General features: G+C 34.3%; 1 protein-coding gene across 2 annotated transcripts in view; it reads right to left on the reverse strand.

The window, feature by feature from the left end:
- The window catches only part of LOC140148974 (A disintegrin and metalloproteinase with thrombospondin motifs 9-like), a 226,981-nt gene that overhangs the window by 50,168 nt on the left and 155,224 nt on the right, over positions 1–21,589 (reverse strand). Inside the window, exons 15-28 of one of the 2 annotated variants that reach the window (XM_072171086.1) lie at positions 20,580–20,716; positions 19,331–19,448; positions 15,757–15,852; positions 14,745–14,911; positions 14,353–14,476; positions 13,635–13,758; positions 11,993–12,019; positions 8,314–8,524; positions 6,803–6,967; positions 5,089–5,253; positions 4,163–4,417; positions 3,224–3,391; positions 1,502–1,723; positions 10–168 (exon numbers count right to left, since the gene is read on the reverse strand). In XM_072171086.1, coding sequence (XP_072027187.1) covers positions 10–168; positions 1,502–1,723; positions 3,224–3,391; positions 4,163–4,417; positions 5,089–5,253; positions 6,803–6,967; positions 8,314–8,524; positions 11,993–12,019; positions 13,635–13,758; positions 14,353–14,476; positions 14,745–14,911; positions 15,757–15,852; positions 19,331–19,448; positions 20,580–20,716 — 2,138 coding nt within the window. The remainder of the gene's footprint in view (positions 1–9; positions 169–1,501; positions 1,724–3,223; positions 3,392–4,162; positions 4,418–5,088; positions 5,254–6,802; positions 6,968–8,313; positions 8,525–11,992; positions 12,020–13,634; positions 13,759–14,352; positions 14,477–14,744; positions 14,912–15,756; positions 15,853–19,330; positions 19,449–20,579; positions 20,717–21,589) is intronic. The other variant, XM_072171087.1, reaches the window with a different exon arrangement.

The following is a 21,589-nucleotide window of genomic DNA, read 5'->3' on the forward strand; positions in this document are numbered from 1 at the left end:
GCAACTTACAGCTCCCCATTCCCCATAGTTCCATAATGGGCATGGTTCCCTGTTACATGATTCTATTTCCTCTGGCTTGATAGATATATCACAAGAATTTGCATCTCCATGGCGATCCTGACAAAGCACTAGTCTCCTCCTCCAGCCTCCTCCACAGGTTCTTGAACACTGTAAGACACATTGAAGTTAAAATAATTTAACAATTCTTTATTTAGCATTATGATTATGATCCAGTATAACTGTTTGTATTTCATGAATTGTTAGAAAATTTAAAGTATCATTTGTTTGGGTGCATATCACAAAGTTAAGTTTGCGAATTTGGGAATTTTTTATGAAATTTAGCACAAAGTTTAAAAATATTGATCAAGTTCTTCAAGTACACAAAGTAAGAAGACTCAAATATACATAATTTATTAATGTTAATTCAGGTATACCACTATGTTATGTGGAAAACATTATTTTTGATTAAGTTTTAGACATAAAATCCACATATCCCTTAGTATAATAGAATGAAAATGGTGCATGTCTGGCATATGCTTGGAAAAGTGCAAGTAGGGCATCACATACTGCCAGATAATACAGTGTATTCTCTACAAATTAAGTGGTAGTGATGTATCTTTGACACATTTGACAAATTTGTGTTGAAAACTGTAATTGTCTGGTTCCACATACTGATGTACGTGCATGATAATAATTTTTGCTGATCATTTGTCATCTATATAAAGTTATTCCATCATAGTAAAAGAATATGAGGTAGGTACTTTTGAGTCTTAACTTCATTTTCAAATACATTTAGTAATTTGAAGTTAAAGAACCCAGCTTCAGTATACAGAAGGTCAATTTCTCAAAGTTGAAAAATCTGCTTCAAATTGTTGTTGTATGTTCTAACAAACCATCTTTCTAAAAGTATTTGGTGAGAATATGAATAAAAATGATTTCAATTAAAACATGGTGAAATCAAATGGTCAAAATTAAGTTGGGGATAATGTGCCATCATTGTGGTGCAATAACCGTCACTCTATCATGCTATATCTGCTTTTATATACCTCATCTAAAGATTCCCGCCATCTGATTGGTTAAAAGAGCGGGCATAGTTTTGACTATGCCCGCAAAAGTAACTATTCCCCGGGCATAGTTCTGCGTGGGCGTTGTTCCCAGCGTAAAATGATATTACGCACATGTTAATATTTGCGTGCGCTATAATTACGCGGAAATCGCAGATTGTAATCTGTGCCGTTCGCAATGAAACTATTAATTTCTCTTTCCAAAATCGATGCTTTTAACCAAACAGATGACAAGAATCTTTAGATTTGGTATATAAAACAAATATTGACTGCTTTTTATTCGGGGCATGGTTTACGCCTCGGGGCATAGTCATGGTTTTGAGATCACCTTGGGCCTATAATTTTAACCATGCCCCTCATAGCAGTCAATATTTTTATAGTATGATACAATCTTGGGATGGCACAACAACTATACCACCCAGATTATCTCTACTTACTTCACTCCATGTTCCCGTTCTCCAGTGACTTTCTCCTATTACTCTGTTATCTACTGGGTAGTTTGAATGGTCCTCATTTCTGGCACACTCTTGCAAGTTACACGTGCGTTCACTGTTAGGTCTCTCTGATGATGCACACTCAAAGTCATTGGTGATAACATTGTCACTAAAAACACAGGCTACATAACGGGTTGTCATGCCTTGACCACATGTAACTGGACACTACAAATAGGAATTAAAGAGAGAGAGAGAGAATTCTATGTAAGAATGAAACTAAAACTTAACACAAATTATCTATGAAAGAAGAAACTTTCAAAGCAAAAATGAACTTTTCTGCATTCAATACTCCTTAGATGTGAGATTCTATTCTAGAATGACTTTTTGATTGGCATAGCAAAACACTTGGCCACTAACAGGTATATAAGTGTTTTAAAACTAGGACCATAGGGTACTGCAGCATATTTATGTGTATATGTATATGTGCCTCCTATGACAAACTTAAATTATGTTCCCCCCAATTGAAAACTTTAAATTGAGTGCTTATTAGTGGCGCTAATTAATAGTGTTATCGATTTCGTTTGATCAAACCACTTAAAAATTTAATTTGTCTGTACAATGGAACCAAAATTACTACTGGGATTACAACCCTGTTATGGGCACCCATTCTGGGATGTTTTGTTAAAGAGACATGGGCTTCAAGCTGAAGGTGAAAAGCTTATATTCACATAGTTACAGTATTTAATGTTGTTCAACATGGAAATTTCAAAGGTATATGATTACATTTCATGGGTAAACTGATACTGTCAATATGTTAGTCTTATACAGGAATATAAATACACCCTTTGTTGATATGACACTATTAACCTACTATTTTTTATTCTTCCCTCTATACTAATCCAATATATTTTACGGGGTCAATTATGTGACTAGGAAATTAAGTGGGCTAACATTAACATGATATGGTAACTTTCACATAGATTTATTTGGCAAATTGAAAGAAACCATACATCACTAAAAAGTAAAAAGTTAATCTTCTTAAAACATAAATAAATCTTATATTTCTAACTATGTATCATACTTTGTCCACCAATAACTTCCTGGTTCTCAAATCAGTTAACTTTCTAAATGTCTAGTAATAATTCAATCACATACTACTGTTATATCAACAATTCTTAACAGTTATCTGATTGGCTTATCCTAGTAATATCCAAGCCGTGTTTTCTGCCTTGTTGTTCCACCCGTTCTATATCAGGTGATAGATACATGGCTGGGTCTCAAAATATAATTTTATTCTCTAATTGAATGCAAGAAGGTCATAAGTGCTTTGTTGTCACTAGCCACTTACAACCCTTTTGCATTCAAATGACAATATTAATCTATCAAGCTTGCATTCTGAAAAATATTTGAAGCAACCACTAGCCTATTTGGTGTGTGATATATAGTTATCCCCTTTGTCAATTGAAAGTTCAAAATGGATTGATGTACATGGGTGACTAACTAAGAACATGTATACCATTCACTACAACATCTTTGACCAACTCATCACACCCATTACATCAGTTAATGAAAGGAATCAGTCAGATATGATCATATGTTCAAACTACTTGTGTAATAGTGAAACGTCAGTAAAATGATCTTGATTTTTCATGGAATTAAAATACAAAATTCTCAGTCTTTACTAACAATGTAGATAAACTTGCTGAAAGAGAAGCAGATACCCACCTGATTCCATTCCCCTGTTCTCCATTGTGGACAAGGTTTGTTATTGCATACTTCAAATGATGATGGTTTCTCACTATATCCACATTCGTCTTCATGGACTTCATTATCATAGACATCTCTACAGCTCACGTAACGTTTCCTGGTCCCTGAACCACAGGTTTTTGTACACTGAAAGACAAAACAATCTTCCATTAAGTATATACTACAAATATAATATAGTTTCATATTAAATTACAGGCCAAGAATAATGTCCTAGATAAGCCATATTTCCCACAATATCTTTGTGTTTCTTTATATTGGTATTGGGAAAAGAAATCATCCAAATGTTAAATATCTCACCAGAAGAGCATCCTGGGAAAGCAGATTTGATAATATGTATTTTTGCTTTTTAAATATCTTTTTTTGTCCTGCAGAGATTTAAACATAAATAAATAAATTTAAAAAAATAAATGTTGTTTGATTTAACATGCACTTCAGCTACGCATGACCTAATTATCAGCACACTTCAACAATTATTCCGCTGCCATTAGGATATATCAGAATCATTTCCACTTCACCGAGTCCGCAACTGATGTGCAGGTACTCTCAGCGACTTGTGATTACCCCCCAGCACCTGAGTGGAGTGAAGCAATTGGGAATTAAGCTATCTTGCTCAAGGACGCAACACACTGGCCGTGGTGGGGCTCAAACCCGCAACCTTTCAATTATGAAGCTCGCACCCTAACCATTGGGCCACCATGCTTCCCATGGTACCTCTCGCATCAAAGGCAAAGACCTTAATCAGTATGCCACGCTGCTCCCTACTCATGTACGCCATAAATATTTTTATTTACCAAACTGAACCTGCACACAAAAAACAACCACCTGGAATTACCACTGGCCTGTGAAAAACAAGACTTTTTATTGGTTCATTATTGGACATTGACAACTTGCACTTACAGTTGTCCATGATCCTATTCTCCACACAGTTTGTATTCTTCTCTGTGGTGCTGCTGGATATGTATGAAGTTGAGTGGTTGTTGGGTAGGTGGTAAGGACTGCAGTTGTAGATTCTCTGCATTGTACTTCGTTACATTCCTGCATATCTGTTGGTCTTTCTTCTGAATGGCAAATGTGTTCATCTACCATCTGACCATCACGTAAACGACATCGAATGGCACGCCTTTGATAACCAATGCCACAGGTGGCAGAACACTAAATTAGGAATAAAGAAATGGGGTATATAATCATTCAAGATGTTTTAAAAACATTTGTTCTACCACATTTCTGTGGTAATAAGTAAAGTATTACTATATAGTATTGTGAAATAATATCACTTAATACAATGATTATATAACAGTGTTGGTGTTTTCTTCAAGCAATGATAGTTACAATGGCCAGATAGTCATTCTCACATAATCGTATTGTTTTACAACCAGACCTAAGGCTACAAAAAGGCGAACAGACCTTTCATGTAGGGTCGTGCAGTTGGGTGATTAAAATTTTTTTTTAATTTCATCAAAATCTGCAAATAATATATATTCCCCACAAGCCAGGCAAAGGATTCTGCGAGGCATGCTCCTCTGATGTTTTCACTTGACAATTTGTGGTGAGAATTATTATCTATTCCAACATTGATGACACCTCTGTCCCTTTCAAAGAGGTATTCGAGGGATTTGATGAGACAGGTGCCATTTAATGCTGATTTCAGATTTATTTGCTCTATTGCATTCACACCCACAAACCTCCTCTCACAGTGAATGGAATTAGACCAGTATGACATCACTAGGTGTCACCATAGCTTGAACATAATTTTTATAATAACCATAATTTTTTTTAAATTTAGATACCTAATTTTCATTATATTAACACATTTTTGAACTTACTGGTCCCCATGCTCCATATTGCCAGAACGGACACTCTGACTCCTGGCAGGATTGGCGGTCATCTGGTCTAGGTTCCCTCTCACATTCACTATCTGACCGTCTTTCCTGGCCAATATAACATGCTATTTCACGCTGCTGTTGACCAACACCACAGGTGACTGAGCACTGCAAAATGGATGGAATAGGGTGACACAAGATCAGTATAGATTTGACATTTGACAAGTTTTTAAAAACTTTGTTTGTAACACACTAATATTTTTTTGAATACTAACTTTCTTGACATAAATCAGAAAGAAATCAATGCAGCATTTCCAATTCAAGTTCATTTGGATACTGCAATCCATTATATTAGCCTTAAGCCTCCAGCATACTTTCCTGCCGCTTGCCGCTGCGGCAAGCAGCAGGGCGTTTCAACCAATGACAAGCCTTGATTGTGTCCGTTTGTCTGCAATACGTGTGCGCCACGCCGCTGGAGCGGCAGGGTAGTATGAAACCAGCATTACAGTAGATTTCTTTTTCATTTTGTATTGCCAATAACATAAGAAAAAATGAAGGTGATATACACAACTCCAAATAAAACAATTACATTTTTTTACTTCAAAAAGCTATGTTTTGTGGCAAAATGTTTATCAAAATATATGTCTGTTTATCTGTATCAGATCCAAATGCAATTTGTTTTCTTAATATCTGAATTCACATGAAAAGATTCAAATGGTTGACCAACAAAATTTATTTTAGGAACTGAAACAGTATCTTTCATTTTGTCTCAAAAACAAATGTTTTGGAACCATTGAATTATTCAAAGAATCTTTGACAACATATATTAGTGTACATCAAAGAAGATGCCTATATGCCGATGTATTATACCAAATCGTTGCATACTGGAGTACAAAGAAAATAATGAGCATCTCAATTTTGGTTTGCATTTGTTTGTTTCTTTCTTTGACAAGGGCCAGAATCAAAAACATTAAGTGTCCAAGAAATCATGAAAGGTACAAAGTTTGTGATCAAGTTATTGAGTTATTGGCAAATTCGCATCCAATGTTAACTTTCATCATAAACTTTCAAACTAAGAACAATTCACAGCTCATGAATATATTCGGTGCGTGTCATTCAACCATATTTTGTTATCTATAAATATGCGGATGCAAAAGCAGGTCATTAATATTTCACAATTGATCACAAAGTGCATAAATGTTCCAATCTTACAAATAAATAACCTGCGTTTGCGTATCATTTCTCAACACGCAAACAAGCATGCATAATCACTGTGAGTAAGCCTGCATACTTGCACGCATTGGGTATTAAATGCGCATTAAAACAGTGAATGGAAGATTCATTTTCAATAGTCATATAAACAATTATGAAGCAAATTTGTGAAATAGCAGTAATGAATGGCAATAATAAGTTTGCACCATCTGTTTTTCGGTCACTGCATGAAATTATTGGGGTTTGTGTTTGGCCTTGGTATTTCAGAAAATTAACTTGACCCAAACAAATCCCTCTGATTTCAAACAATGACCTCAAAACAGATAGCGCACAGTTATCATTGTCTAATTATATTGGTTGGGTGCATAGCGATACAACCCAGCAGTAAACACTATATTCTCCTCCATGAATGACAAGCCTTCCATGGTTCAACTCAATGGTATACATCCAAATTTTCTACTTGACACACATATTAAAATGATCCATGGTAGAGACAAGAACTTACAGATGTCCAATCTCCTGTAATCCATGCGGGACATTCCTGTGTGTTACACTCTTCTTGTGTGTGCATTTCATTCCTGTCACAAGAACTTGTAGGAGCTCTACGTCCTCTACTGTCTCTGCAAGCGGCACTGCGTCTTCTTAATCCGCCACCACATGATTGTGAACACTACAAAGAATGGACATTGGAAAGAATTATGAAGCAAGGTTTTGACTTTTTTACAGTATCAATTTAAAATGCTTACCATTTAGGAAATTATGTCAGCAAAATGGTAAAGAAAAATATTCAAACAACAAAGTTAATGCTTATGATTTTACCTCATTCAATTGTGAGTTTTTATATTAATATTCTATTATTCCAAACACAAAGCAAAGAGTGGGCTACTATACTTGCTTTCAATATTAATTTTGCTTGACACTGTCGAAGCCTTATGTTTCCGATAACTATGTAGTAGTCATACACAAATAGAATGCTTCAAGTTCAAGGTATAGAATCATACTTCTTGAGTAGTACAAGGAAAGAATGAGCTGATAAAAGGAAATGTAAATATTCCTTGTAGCAGATTGGGAAACAGCACATTTCTCCTAAGGAAATGATGCCTTCTTCACCAGGATATGGAAGCTTTCCTAACAGGAGTGTTTTGTTATATTAGAGCAACATATCCATTTAACAATAATGTCAAAATAAATATTTTTACAGTTTCTTCATAATTCCCATTGCTGCATACAAGCAAACAGAGCTACCGAATCTGATATTGAGTCATCATAAGATGATGGTTGTAATAGCACACAAAAAGATTCATAACAAGTAGTGAAAACTACTATTTCTGTTTGGCTATGGCTACTTTTTGATAATATTTTCCATTAGGCAAAAAAAAAGACAACGGCCGATTTTACATGATTTTAGCAAAATTTAAAAAAATCCTCCAAAACACAAATTCTGGGTTGGATGGGCCCATAGAACAGGGGTATTTGTGGTCACATTTTTTAATCCGAATCAGATCAATAAGGTACAATTGTCTAATTCAGTACAGGGAGAACTTACTCACATCTAGTTTTCAATTTGTGTCATTTTCTATATCATTAAGAGTGCTAGTATGAATGCATTTTGATGATTTGCCCCTTGGTGGGTATGTTCCCCTGAATTAGGAGATGGTGGTTCGTTGAGAGCTGACAGCCTACCGGCAAAGGGGTCTTTTGGAGCTGTGTATGGTCAAAATCAAGGTTATTTCTTGGCTTTCTGATTGAAAATTGCCTGAAAACCAGAAATGTAAGGAATGAGCAATTAAGGGGTCTTTTAGAGCTGAAATAATCAAAATCAGGGGTCTTTCAGCGCTCTGTTCTGGTCAAATCCAGGGGTGTTTCAGAGCTGCAAGGTCAAAAAATTGGGGTCTTTCTGAGGCATTTACATACTTATGCATAACTTTTATATTCCCAGATGCATATGGGGTATTTCCTAGTGTGTAAATTCCCAGATTTGCCCCATATCTATAAAAGAACATCAAGTCCACTTACTGGTGTCCAATCTGTGTATTTCCAGTATGTCTGATCACAGGGACCCATACATTCTATCACCTCTTGAGGGCGCTCAAACTCAGCACAGTACTGATCTCCTACTGCCTGCATTGTGCCACGCTTAGGTTGTCTCTTAATGCATTGAACTCGTTGGTTTTTCCTTCCCCTTCCACACTGTGAAGAACACTCATTCTGACCAGTCACTTCCCAACTGAAACAGTTGCAAATAAACCACTTAGTTTGTTAGTATAAAACAAAACAGTACTCCCAAATTATTTTAGCAAGTATTTGCAAGGAAAGCAAGCAATGTCATATGCATGTAGCCAGCTTATGCATATAATATCAGTCAAAATTAAAGGTGAAATAACTGGAAAGCAAGTGTTGAAATAAGCTGTGCCAGCCAGCAATTCTGTAGGAAAAATAACACAAATGTATGAATAGTGCAAGTGGAATTAAGAGCAAACGAAAGAATCAAGCCAATTAAGCAAATAAGTGCCCGGTCTCATATATCACAATCTTTGAGGTTCAGGAAAGTCACATCCATTCCTGTTACAACACATGAATACAAATTAGATTTTTCACAAATTAAATTAGTCAATTCGTATCTAAGTAACAACACTTGAACACGTATAATGGTTATTTGTGACTTCAAACTTAACTCATATTTAACTTGCGCAATGTGAACACACTATACTACTTCAGTGATCCTCATGTGACAAAGTTTTAGTCATTTGTAATGCAAAATGTTTAATGTGTCATATGGCCACTGCTAAAAACGTATTATTTCTGTGAATAAAAGGGGCTTGTGACAAACAAAACTGCAGTTATGCTAATAAAAAGACAGTGAAAATTGGATTGTATCACAGCCATTGCAAAGAAGCAAAGACACAAGTTGATCTAGACTTACTTATAGTAGGTATCATAGAAATCAGGGCTACAATACAAAAGAAATGAGAATGAATTTATATTATATTATTAATGTATGTCCGTCTAAAGATGCAAATCTTGCAGGCCTATGTACGTCAGATGTCTTTATCATCTATTCAATCTGATCATATCTACAATTTATTTAGCAAATGAGAAATTCTTCATAAAAACATGCGCATTGAAATAATCATGCACATCTAATCTAATCTATCTAATTATTATAGCCCAAAATTGGAATAGAGTGTTTTTTGTAGATTGATTAAAATTATTATTACAAAAGGTAAAAGTTAAAAAAATGTATGTTACACTTACTTGTAGTAAATATGTATAACAAAAATTTCTATTTCTGAGCTAAAAAAGTGACAAGTAAGGATAAAAATAAGATAAAAAAGTGTTAATTTTTAAAGAGATTTTTAAGCATTATGTTCAGTGGCTTATTAATTTTTTTGTCGAAGTAAAATGGCTTCTATTAATAATTTTAAGGCTAAAAATATTCCAAAATTTTGGCATGGTTGCTGAAAATTTGAATTTTGTACCAAATATACCATAGACATAGCTGTAATAGAATTTACAAGTCCAACTGATGGATAGCAAGCAAGCCTACTACATGTACACTGTGCTAAATAAGAAAAAAAAATTAAATGTTTTTTAATACATAAATTACAGCCAAAGTTATATCTAACTATTCCAAGTTTTTACATATTTGTTCTAAAAAGTGTCATCTCATCCCCATGATGAGAAACTGGTCTATCATATATGTATCCTTCTACATGTATGCACATAAGCAAAATGCAGTGACATTTCCGTATTACATTTAAGTCAACAAAAGAAAAGTTACGATGAAAACATCTTATATATGTTACAAGTGAATTGGAAAGTGGATCTTCATTTATAAGTGATTTGATAATGAATCTCCCACTTCATAGTCATAATACTGTAACAAATAAATAAAAATCATAGAATTAAACCGTGTCTGTATGTTACTCCTTGGGGTACACATTGTTTTTTTGTGACATACCCAGAAAATTGTGAAAATGTGCTGAGCAGTGAGCACTATTAATATGCACAAATATTTGTAACATAAATGCTTTCTATAGAGTATCATTTGGTTTCAGCGTTTAACCAATCAACAATGTAAAAGGTTCCCAATTTTTGTCCCCATTGTTCCAATCCAATATCACATTGTAGATTTCAATTAGGGTTCTCATTGGGCTATACAGAGTTTTGATTTCTATTGTCTAATTCTACATGATGAAAATGGATATGTCAATTACAAGGTACATATTAGAATGGATATTGTTCTTGTAACAATATTGTAATATCATATTGGCAAATGATTGAAAATGTAGATACGCTGCAGATCCATTTATATCTAATGCTATGGAAAGACTACCCCAATGAATGCCAAACATGAGACAGAAATAATGTACCACTGGATTGTTTTAGTAAATACTTAAATCAACCACTATTTGGTATCTGAAGAAAGTGTGCCGAAAAGTAAATATTGCCTGCCACCATGATGATATTGACAAGAATTGTAAAACAAAAAGAGTGTAATATAATCTTTTGAAGTTTGAGTAAAATTTGATCATATTGAGCTCATGATGAAAGAATCCAGATAGAGGTACACTATTTTGCCTTAGTGGCTTCAAGCAACTTGATAGCATATGCTTCCCTCCTACTCTGGCAGATGATGGTGATTGATATTATTTTTTAAACTCATGAGGTGAACACACACCCTATACATGTACTAGTGCTTGATGTCTGCACTTTCCTGTCTGCAATTGAGAGTTGTAAAGGATTTCTCTGATCAGATGATTGAAATAAAGTAATGTAAAAACTTCCCTTGGCATTGAAAAGCTAACATTTTACCCACTTTATTTCTTAACTGACTGATATATTTTAAGAATCTATTCTGATATCATTTACTTGTTAATAGTACAAGAAATGATCATTGTTTTAATTACACAATAAAGATTACCAAATAAAAACAAATCAGATCCCACAGCAGAAATATTGCAGTTAGTGAAAATGAAATTCAAAAAGTGCCAGTATGTTCAACTTCGTACCATTCTTGCAAATCAACATTTCCTGGTGCTCGTTATTAACAGAGTTTTACATGCATAAAAGAAAATAACAAACATTATACTTTGCAAAATTGAAGCACGTAACTAAAATATCAGCTGCTGAATGATATCGCAGACATTCATGTTAATTGATTGATTGTTAAAACTTCCTTTAGCAGCATTTCAAGCATTATGAAAATCTGGTTTAACCACATAAATTTATAAATTTCACAACTAATAATATCCAACATTATCTGTCAGATAAAAATTATGCATATGATACAACTTAATTAAAAACATCCAAGATATCAAACAAGATTTATTGTGTTTCTGCATATATTTTAGACTGAAATGTGCAAAACATAACACCACTGATGACAGAGTAAATTACGCCCAACCCAAAATATTACAAACCATAAAAGTAAATTACACACCCAATGTGCAAGAGATAATTATCATTACTTGTGGTCAGAACATGAATAATATCAATGGGATGTGAATAATAATATTAATTGTGTAGAATGGCACCATGAATTACACCAAGCCAAATTGGCAACAAAACAGATTTCTGTGATTAAAAAAGAACAAAATCATAAGTGAATAATCATGAACAAAATTGATTGTTGTTATTAAATGATATGCAAATGAAGAAAATGTGAGGTACAAGTTTTACCGTCCAGACTTACTTATAGTATGTATCATATATATCAGGGCTATAAATACAAAATAAAGATAGGAAACAGAACATTAATTATTAATTACATTGGTGAGTATGGATTTTGAAATACACTACGATTCAGAAGAATAAATAAATATTCACAAATGTTATGAGTGATGAATAGATTAGAGGCGAAGTCATACTGGGTAGAAATGTAATACTTATTTACATAAATGCGCTAATCTTTAGAATAGCGGGTTTATGTATTCAATTGACATTTTACCTTTTTTTTACTTCCCAGAATCCTTTGCAAAGAAACCAAGGCTATGTCATCATCAATGTGTCAATTGTCACTGCCTATGAACGGGTGGAGCATGCACAGTAACAATGTGACCATCAACAATCATGTCATTTCATTTGCAAAGGCTTTCATGAACATCAAAGGAAAGCTTGATCATTTGCCTAAATTTTGTATGTACCAGTGTATATATTTTACGAAAACCAGACCACACAAATAAAACTTCTTGATTTCTTTGCACCCACTACCAAAATATTTGTTTTTATCAACCAATTTGATATTCAGAGATGCGAAATGCAATTTAATGGAATCCCCTTTTCAGCCAATTTCAAAAACATAACCTGAGGGCTGGCTTATATCATTAATTACATACTTGCAGGCTGAAAGTGTATATATTTGTATAAAGTCATACAATCATTAAAATATTGTATAGGTATAACAAGCCAAATGAGTTAGCTCAACTTGTCATTTTTGCTTCACAGATCATGATTAATTAAACCATATATTCTCTCTACACCATTAGTATATCTCATTCAAGAACACATGTAGGTCTTATTGTACTGTTGTAACATATCTCTCTCTTTCTCTGTTTGATATATAGCCTACATGCCAAGTAAAGCAAGACCTATTATGACTTGTACACAGACCTACTCAACAACAGAATATGACCACATGATATACAAGCCAGATAGCTATAGGAAAAGAAATACCTTAAACAATATACATCACCAACTTGACCATAAATTCTTATTAATTAATACATATTATAGTGTGTCTCATCTCAAGTTTAGAGTAACACATGTTGGATTACACAGATCAAATAAGTGCATTTACACAGTTGCATTGCCAGCGTACGGACAAATCGCCCATCTACACGTATGTATACAAACTGTGAAATCAAGTTTAGCGGGCACAATACAAATCTGCTACTACAAAATCCAACATGGCATTACTCTCAACTTGAGATCAGACTGACTATAGTCTTGTTAGTACCATTTTCACAGACAACTTGTGATGTTTTATTCAAGCTATTGAATTTCAAAAGAACAAACTATGAAAGATATCTGTACTTATTGCAGTCATATATAGCGGTAGTGTAATCATTTACAAACTATGAACAAAACATACATTTTATACTTAAATGACAAAGATATCAGTTAGGTTTATGTCTTTAGTGCTGTTTGTACTAATCACAAAAAGGACAAATCAAATTAAATGTATAATTTGTCCCAATCAACTCTTCTCAATTGGCTTGCATGCAAACTGACTTTTGAATAAACCAGCATGTGCATTAGACAATACCACTACTATCTTTGTCATTAATCATGAGCAGTTCAATGAATAGATGTTCACATGTTCATTTAACACTTACTTGAGCACACAGTTTTTGTTGCATGGTTTGGTCATAGGTCGTGGTACTGTGCTACTACAGTACTGGTCTGGTACATGTGTTCTATCCGATTCTCTTACACATGTGATTTCCCTGGTCTTAACACCTGTAACAATGCAAATTCAAATCAAACTATCTTGATTAAATAAATGTATGATTTGAATGATTTTTTAAAGGTAGGTGATCAGATTTTTCCGTATTGTGTTTTGTACCTCACATTGAAGTCTGTACCAAAATAATCCAGTTCCCAAGTTTTGAGGTAAATTGCACTAGTCGTTTTGATGTTACAAGTAAAAATGTGTTTCGCAACTGCCCATAGAACGGTATGTGTGGTATACCACAATTGGGAATGAGAATGTCACTCTTTCTGTTCATAACATCTAAACGGAATATATTTTAGGCCTAAAATTTCACTGGGATTATGAGAAAAATATGAGTTTTCTTATAATGCCAAAATCTCAATTTTGATAGGAAAAGGTGGGGGATGATGCTGTTGATCAGGTCACCCATCTTTAAGTCCTTTAGCAAGTCCCTCTACCGTATTTACTCTATAACATGCCCTGGGGTGTTGTACTTTTGATTAGAAGTGAATAATTAAAGAAAAAAGTCACAAAATATGGTTTCAGGAACTCGCAAAATACAAATTCCGTGTTGAAAGTTTTGTTACATTTTAAAACGCATGTATACATCCTAGACTTACCGTTACACATAGTACTGCATTGTCCCCATTTACCATATCTATTCCATGTATAAATGGGTATATCTAATGGTACATTGTACGTGTAGTTGATTTGTGGAGGTAGTAGGTTGCCAGCTGATAATACCTGTGAGTCAAACAAAGTTAAATGGATATTATGAAAAGCTACATTATTCATTATCATTAACTTTTTTTCTGTAATTTTGAAAACAAATCTGTACTTTATACAATTCTCTCTAGGTGTCATACATTTTATAAAATTAAGAACCTGTGATAACATTGTGACACTGTGAACTAGATATCCAGGTTTTCCTGGTGATACATTTTGATACATGCACTATAAATAGGGTCACACAAATCATGTAACCACAAATTCTTTAGTGATTAATACTTACATAGACAGTAATAGGTGTATCTAATACATCATTACAGATGATTTTCTCAACTACGTTGCCTGAGCCAGTGTACTTTATAAGTGTTTTTCCAACACGGATTTCTCTCTCAAATAAATTGATGATAAAATTTCCATTAAGTACAAATTGTGAATTCTGATTCATTACAGCTGCAAGAAGAGAGAAATGAAAGCAACAGGTTACCGGATGATTTACATTTTCACCTTGGAACTCGGTTCTAGGATCTAGGTTTTTTAATACATCATTTTAGTAATGCTCAAAAACTTTAGATGTGAATGTAATCCTTCAACAAGTCAAGTCATGCCATTGCGCATATCATTGCTCTGCAGTTACTGCATGTATGCATTGAGAATGATCAAAATGGTCTATATTTCAAAAATGCAGTCACAATTCTGTAGAATTTGAAGTGAATAAAATTACACTACCTCTGAGCAATCACTGTAAATTTATTATGCAGTCAATAAATTAGATGAAACTGCTTTCACACGTTATGCACAGTATGATAACAAACACCTGAAACATCACATGAATTTAATTATTTTATTATATAGGCTATTCATAACCTCATTAATAAACGTGATGCGTGCGATCCTATTACATTTAGTTAGTTGTGAAAACGTGAACGCAAATCGAGGTCAGCAATATCTCACAATTGACCGCAAAATGCATAATTGTTCGAAAGTAAATATTAGTAACCTCCATAAGCGCTGTATTGTGCAACAATAAAACCAAAGATTGGCAGTCCAAATTCTTAAAAGCTGCCCATTATTTTCACAAACTTGCCCTCGCATTGAGATTCATATCTCCACCTGCTTAAAACACTCCCATAATACTTACAGCTCTCAACAATGTATAATTATCACATGCAACTTCCCTTGATACAGATCATATATGCTAATAATACTAACAACAATTCCATTTGATAAATGATGCAAGCATCTCTCATGATTTCTTAAATGATCAAAATTATTGAAGTACATGCTCATCCACTTACCTAAATAATTATCATCCTCTGGTCTGCCATTGAAACTCTCTTGTGATATTTCTATTTTACGGGAGCCTTTAGGTATACTAACAACTTCATTGTAACCTGTATCAACATAAAAATATAGACCATGATTATTTTAAACTACTGACTTTTATAAAGGCATGTTACTAGATAAAATATCAAGCTCATTCATTGAAGGCTATATATTAACATTATGTAGTTCACTGAACAGAATTGAATGTTGTACTTGGGTTTGATGAAAGTCAAGTGAGGACATAGTAACCTTATCAAAGAATGCACCAACATTTCTTCTATGATTTGTTAATTTCATTTGACAATTTATTTTTATCAACTAAAACCAATCTTGCTAAAACACTCAGTGTTAACCCTTCTTGACAGACTTCAGGGATCAGGTGGGAAATATTTCACAGTTAGTCTGCTTCATTTAATCTAGTCCCAGCAGTGATAGATTATACACAATATGGCATGGCAGATATATGAATCCATAGAGATAAATAGGATTGAATGTCTATTTCTGATACTCTCATCTGATTCAAATATTACTGCTTCAAGCACTTGCCAGATGACTGTAATTGCAGGAAAGTGTCATATAAATGGCAAGGAAATCCCAATTCAAAAAGAGGCTTGGGCTGAATCTATTTGATGATACAATAGGAAATGAAAACCACACAAAACAATAAGTCTGTTATACGATACCATAATACTGTGATGAAAAATTACAAAATTGCAGTAAAAAAATGAACAAAATTTGTGTTCCCCTCTGATAAAGTTCAAAATCTCATTACTTCTGGTTATATATACATGTATCATAGTGCCAAGGACTCAAGAAGTTTCCAATGCTTGCTTTTGTTTGTTCCCCTCAATTGAAACTGGGTGAAACATCAGTGAGAAGTTTAAAACTGGTCAACAACCAGAGAGAATCACCAATCAATCAACAAACAGCATTACATCGCTGATGACGGTAATGTTTTTCCGAAATATTCGGAACAAAATAAAATGCAGCTTGTTGACTGATTGGTGACATCACCGCTGATGATGGAGAATGGTTTCATTGAAATATTCAGAACAAATATTTGTCATTCCTTGCACTCTATGTTATGCCATATTCTTGCTTTTCTTTTTTTCTCCTTATTTTTGAAACTGGATGAAGTATTACAGAGAAATTTAAAACTGGTCAACAGTTTTTATCCAAATATTTCAGAGAAACCATTCTTCAGCATCAGTGGTGATGTCATAGCGAGTCACCAATCACTCAACAAACAGCATTACACTGCTGAAGAAGAAGAATGGTTTCTCTGAAATATTTGGATCAAAATGTATTGCTGATGACGGAGAGTTTCAGTGCTTCCTTTTGCTCTTGGTTAATCAAGTCTTGGCCTTTTTGTCCCAAAATTATTGTTGAGCTACCTGTCTAGTATGTCCATGTCCTGTTATGTTGTCTTGTCTTGTTTTGATTTGGTCATTAGACAGTTTCTCTATTGTTGTGTTAATTTTTCTACTGATGAGGTAAATGTGTTTATATTGTTAAGGGCCCTTAGCTCCTCAAGCTTCTCACAAGTTTTCTCCATATCCCCTAGCACCATCCTGTATTTTGCTCTCCTTTGTTCTTTATTCTTATTTGCTGAAATAAACTTGTAACATTATCGTAAAAATGTTGTTGACCAGTTTGAAATTTCTCTTTGATGTCTACTACCAACATATATAAATCACTTCATTCATGTGTGAAGCATGTTCTTTTTATCAACAAACTTGTCCCCAGATTCCCCAAACAAACACAGGTTACAGAAAACATTTAAAGAATCTTTTTAAATTGTATCTAAGACATCCCTAGGCTGGTCATTTCTTGGTAACGGTTCCTAAGTTACAGACTGAGTTTACAATAAACACTGTATGAATGGCAAAAGAATAGATCAGATGCATGAAGAATGAGAGCAATACACCATATGGGGGACAAATGCCCTCAAACCATAGCCAACATGGACAATGTTTCAACTGATATCATTCTGTTTGCCTTGTATCATTTCACACACATGTTCCCAGATGGCTTATGAGCATGCCTTTAATCATGAGTGAAGAAACAGCAGACAAGGAGAAAGTACACACTGTTCACTTGGGAGGGAATTCAAACATGACTGGGTTAACTAACATCTCAGACTATCAGGTGCCAGTTTCTGATACATTGTTCAAAATCACTATTTGGCCCATGGATTGTAGCGGGGGCTGGTGACATACATATTTTGTATCATTTGTTGATACTTGATCATAATTTTGCTACACTTATACTGAGATTATATTATTTAATTTAATTAATAAATTTCAATATCTATTTCATATAACACCAGAAATACCATCAGAAATATGTAAAACTAGATTTCGCGGTTCTCGGGTCGGGCGGTTCTTGTGATAGGCCTATTTCTAATTACCCCCCCCCCCTGTTACCCATATACCTGCCCTGACCTTTTAAACTACTATGAAATGCGTCTCCTAATGACCCAACTGGGCACAACTTAATCAACTCTGTTTGTTTTGTATCTGTGATGCTTTCTTCAGTCGGTAGTTCGGTAGGCCTACCCATAATCTGGAAACCCATCATTCGCCTCTTCCAAGCCCTGTCCTGCTTCCACTTTGGAGGACATTGGGCCGTTACTAAAGTAATGAAATCAATCGGGACAAACGTGCAAGCAAACGCGGTTATAGGCTTTACCATAATTGATTATTTTTATGTTAACCATAGTGTTCTGCTGAAATAGACCTATATGCACGTACGTGTTCGGTATTGAAATATGTGTTGAAAATAGGCCTATTGGTCCGATGAGATGCACCTGCTCATGATAGCGCATCGCTAGCACGCGATAGTGCACCTTGAGAACGCTTGAACGCGATAGCCTTGTGGACGGACGGACGGACACTCTGTAAATAGTATTAAGATGAGTCACTGATACAGCGATAAAAACATAACATTTGTTTTAATTAGCTCTAAATTCACAGGGTTAAAAATCTATTTTGTTTTACAATGTGTGAGACCATTTCAAAACGTGACTGAACAGAAAGTATGTAAGAGGGGGCGGTCGAAATTGTGACATACATACAAACATGCAAGTCAAGAAACTATTACTCAAATTTAATGACTCAAATTTAATGTGTAACAAAATATTTCATCTACATGTTCTGTGTCCAGAGAGTCACATATTCAGTGTTTTCTATCCACTTAATCATTATGGCAAGTTGTAATTGACAAGAATAAGTGACTTGTTAACAACTTTGGATGACATCATGTCAATAAGGGAGATATTAAGAAAGTTGGCGATCATTATATTTGATAGCTAACAGAACTTACTTGTCTTGCACTGATTTATAGTGCAATTACAAGGTTATAAAAACTGATACAACTTTCTGTGTAAACTCAAGTCTTATCCACTCTCTCCATTTCCCCCATCCCCTCTCTCATTTGACTGCAACTGCAAGTAATTGTAGTGCTCACTTTGCTGTTCTGCAGAATATTGCATACAAAATTACATATTTGATACTTATAATGAATGTACTGAGTAACATGTCTTACCATGTTGTTGCTTATTATATTTGCCTGTCACCGTTTTACAGGATGAGCCATCACCTCCGCACACGCCACACTCATCCCTCTGCGTATCAGACCCAAGAATGTGATCACAACCTGCACGCTGTTGACAAGAAATATATATATAAAAGTTACATTGACGGTACATATGGGAGCTATAAAAGTTCATTCTTAACTAATCACATAACAGCTAACATTTCAGTACACAAAATGGCAATTTCTGGAATAGCAATGTGTCACAGGAGATAATTTCCTTATCCCAGTGCAGCCCCATTAAAGTAAAATAGATAGCATATATAAATGATATATTACTACTTATATTACAGAGAGTACATTTAATATCTAGCCATAAAAAACAACTGATGAGACATTTGGATTTTGTACTTGCTAATAATTATAACTCCGATATGATTAATGAGCTTAGAAAACAATGTAGAAATCACCCTGACATTTCATTCAAGTCTTAGTTGCTAGGAGACTGCACTGATACAACATGTAACACACACACCACTAGGGAAAATAGGGCTCCATTTATTTCCCTTAATGAATACGGTTTAATGACATACTTGTCATTTACTGTCCTGTAAATGACATGTGCATTGAAGACTGTATGAGTTGGGCCCTTTCTAGCATGGATAAAGGAAAACTTAGTAGAAAAGTTTGAACATAAATGTCAAATATTCCTTTTTTTATATAACTTGACATAACAGGTACTTTCAAACAAAATGATATTAATTGAAAGACACACATACATACAACTGGTATGTTCTAACTTGGGAGGTTGATACAAATGAATGTGCATACACACATACAGAATTTATAACTGTTTAGTGCTTTCCTGGATTCTTCAGGTGACATAAAAAGTACAAAATATGTGACACAATCTGATCCATGAGAGCCAAAGGAGGCATTTTTTAAAATTGAGTTACTATAATTATTATCTTATACAAACATTAGGTTATCATATACACTGAAAACACCAAAGGTCTAGCACACTTGGTTCTAAATTTCTAAAGTTTTATGATGTGTATTTTCTTATGTATTTTATTGTTTTTTACTCCATATTTTGCCTTAATCTCAATTTCAAATTTGCTACCTTTGGTCCCCATGGATCAGATCATGTCACATGAGATTTACTCTTCTTTTTTAGTCTATATATATGAGTAAATTAATAAGAGCTCTGAATATATACCAATACATTAGAGCTTTGAGCCTGGTCACACACATAACTTACTAGACAGCGTCCTTGTACACAAATATCATCTTTAACATTACTACACGGTGTTCCATCTATGACTTTCTTAGCGAGTTGATAGTATGCAGTACTGCCGGCTACTTTGCATATTAACTTGCACTGTTCTGAGAGATGTACTGGAAGACAAAAGAAAACATTTCAATTAGTATGATCCTTTGAAAATGTGGGTGTAGTATAGAAGGTATTTGGCGGTGCTAGTACAAATAAAACCTACTCTTGCAAGATAGTCTTTCGTACTAATTGAGCAAAAATGGTAATTCAAATGCACAGATGTATGTGCTGCTTATTAAAATGCTGAGGATTTATCAAACTTGTCTGTCCATAAGTAATAGGTAAAAGAAAATATCCACCTAATCTCACAAAACTTTTGCATAATTGTTGAACCTTTTCAGTCACAATGTCCCATAGCCCAGAACTCATATATATATATATGGCACATGCTGGCAGTAAACACATTAGGCAAGTTGTAGCATGATTGTCACTGCCAGGGTGTCAAATTGTACATTTAAGTTCTTAATTCTTTGTCCAATCAAGACAATTTGAAAATTTAAAAAAAAGTTAATTGTGAGCCATGCTCTAATCAGTTCTGTGCAGAAGGAAACAAAATGTGATCAGATATCGGAAAAATTGCAGTTGGCGACCTATTGTCCAACTTCCAGGGGGAACCCCCATTGCACACCCCCAAAACATGTCATTAACAAATTTTGGTTTTGTCAGCCTCCCATGTTTAAAATCTTCCTAAGCCACTGATAAATCAATACATTGGGTTTTTTGTGTGTGTTTGTTTTCAGTATCTCCCAATTCAGAGATCATGCAGTATCATACAATGAACAGTCTTCATAGCTCATTGACTTAACTTTAATATATAGGTTCCATTTCCAGTGATACACCTGTGCAGTTGAATCAAAGAAACTGCTGATATGGTTACTTACACACAGGTGAGTGACACAAAGCATACAGAGTCATAATTATTAAAGTGTTAGGTCTAG

This window comes from Amphiura filiformis, chromosome 3 (genome assembly GCF_039555335.1).
Source record: "Amphiura filiformis chromosome 3, Afil_fr2py, whole genome shotgun sequence".
NCBI lineage: Eukaryota > Metazoa > Echinodermata > Ophiuroidea > Amphilepidida > Amphiuridae > Amphiura > Amphiura filiformis.